Source organism: Aplysia californica, unplaced genomic scaffold (genome assembly GCF_000002075.1).
Source record: "Aplysia californica isolate F4 #8 unplaced genomic scaffold, AplCal3.0 scaffold00495, whole genome shotgun sequence".
NCBI classification, from domain to species: Eukaryota; Metazoa; Mollusca; class Gastropoda; order Aplysiida; family Aplysiidae; genus Aplysia; species Aplysia californica.
This window is the reverse complement of record NW_004797765.1, coordinates 253010-254897: the sequence shown is the minus strand read 5'-3', so window position 1 is coordinate 254897 and position 1888 is coordinate 253010. Positions and strand designations below refer to the sequence as shown.

General features: G+C 39.3%; 1 protein-coding gene across 1 annotated transcript in view; it reads left to right on the top strand.

The window, feature by feature from the left end:
- The window catches only part of LOC101846450, a 10950-nt gene that overhangs the window by 7357 nt on the left and 1705 nt on the right, over nt 1-1888 (top strand). Inside the window, exon 5 of the mRNA XM_005105834.1 lies at nt 524-628. Within this exon, the coding sequence (XP_005105891.1) occupies nt 524-628 (105 nt within the window). The remainder of the gene's footprint in view (nt 1-523; nt 629-1888) is intronic.

Sequence of the window (1888 nt, the reverse complement as noted above, 5' to 3'; positions counted from 1 at the left end):
ACACACACACCCATAACATTATGTTCTACGTATACAATCATCAAGTCATTTTTAATGTGTTATCTCTTTGACAGTAAGTAATGCACATTTGGCATTACAGTTGCAGGCAGGGTTAAGGGGCTGCATCGCTTAATAAGTATTAAATAAGAAGACTGTTGAAGGCTATAATATAATAATAATACTATGATTTAAACTGTTGGAAGACAGTGAATGGTAACATCATAAAATTGGTAGTTGACAGTACAGGGCTACAGATAGGCTAAAGGAAATCCAGCAGAGGGAGTGGAAGCAATCATCCCCATACATTTTTTTTTTTAATTAACGAGAAAGGGAGTCGGGGGAGGGGGTGGGTTTTTTTTCAAGGGCGCTTGGAGGGTCTTTCGGTGTAGTTCGCTTCTTCGAGCTCTCCTTGTGCAACTATTGTTCGTATTTAATTGTTTCTGTTTCCTGGTGAAATGTGGCCAATCTCGTGTCGACTCACCCGTAAGAAGCAAGCCAATCATCACATCATTTACACTTACAGACAGAGAGCAGGTCCCAACAAGAACAACAATAAAAGATACCGGAAGCTGGGCAACGCCAAAGAACGGCAGGTTCTGCACCGGAAGGAATACAGCTTGTTCCCTCTGTGAGTAGAATGTGTTCCCCTTCCTTCCTTCCTTACTATAAAAGAACAACTACGGAGGGGGGGGGAGAACTAAAACTAAAAACAAAAACAAAAACGATTAGGACGAAACAGACGCACACTCGGGAAAAAAACCCGTTTTGTAATGGGCACAGCTCTTGATAACAAAACAGAGAAACAGGTTTTAAAACCCCCAGGATAAATAGACAAATAAATAACAAAACCAGTGGGAATCAAAAAACGACGAAGAGTCAAGAGAGCGGTAGGTTCCTCATTAGAGGGAATGCAACCTGTCCCTCCCGTCTGTCAGTAGAATTTGTCCCTCTTCCTTCAATAAAACAACTGAAACAACAGATAAAACCCCCAAAACTAAAACAAAACAACAACAACAAAAAACAACGAATAAAACGAAACAGATGCAGAAGCGAAAAAAAAATCGTTTTGTAATGGGAACAACTCACGATAACGAAACAATGAAACAGTTTGAAATACCAAAACCAGGATTAGTAGACAAAATAAAGAATCAGCAATAACGAAAATAGCGACAGTAGTGAAAATATCAGCATCAGGTGACAACTGAGATCCCAAAACCATCATTGGTCTTCTCTTTGCGGGGTTTTTTTGTTTGTTTTTTTTGGTTATATTTTTTTTTGTTACTTCTTTTTTAGTTTCTCCATCACCTGCTGCCCGTCTTCCTTCCTTCCTTCATTTTCCCGTTTTTCTCTTCTGTCATTTTTTTCCCACATATTTTGTTCCTTTATTCTCATATCCTTTTTCTTTTCATCAATCTTTTTCGCAGTTCATTCTTTCTTATTTCCTTTAATTCTGTTCTTTTTTCTCTTTCTTTCCTGTCACAACAACCCAGTCATGCCACTTACAGTTCGTTCATTCCAAGTCTCACTCTTTCTTTCTGAATTCTCAGCGGGCGGATGATGAGTGAGTTCGTCCAGCTAGTTCCCCAACATTCCAACGACACACTTGTGTAACTCTGTATTTGTTCAGGTTTACCCTTCACTCCATCCTCTTACTTCCTCTGTCGGCGCACCCAGAAGACCCCAGTTCGATTTCCGTGTGAGGGAAAATGTTTATCGAGCACTCTGTCTTTCTGGCGTTGGGCCCCTCTAAGCCCAAGTTGGCATTAACATGCAGTGTCGAATCTCTCCTCCTAAATGATTTAGGCTGTCAATGAGCCTAAAAACACCTTAATTTTTTTAAAATCTTATCATGATAATAACAATAGTAACATTAATAATAACAATAATT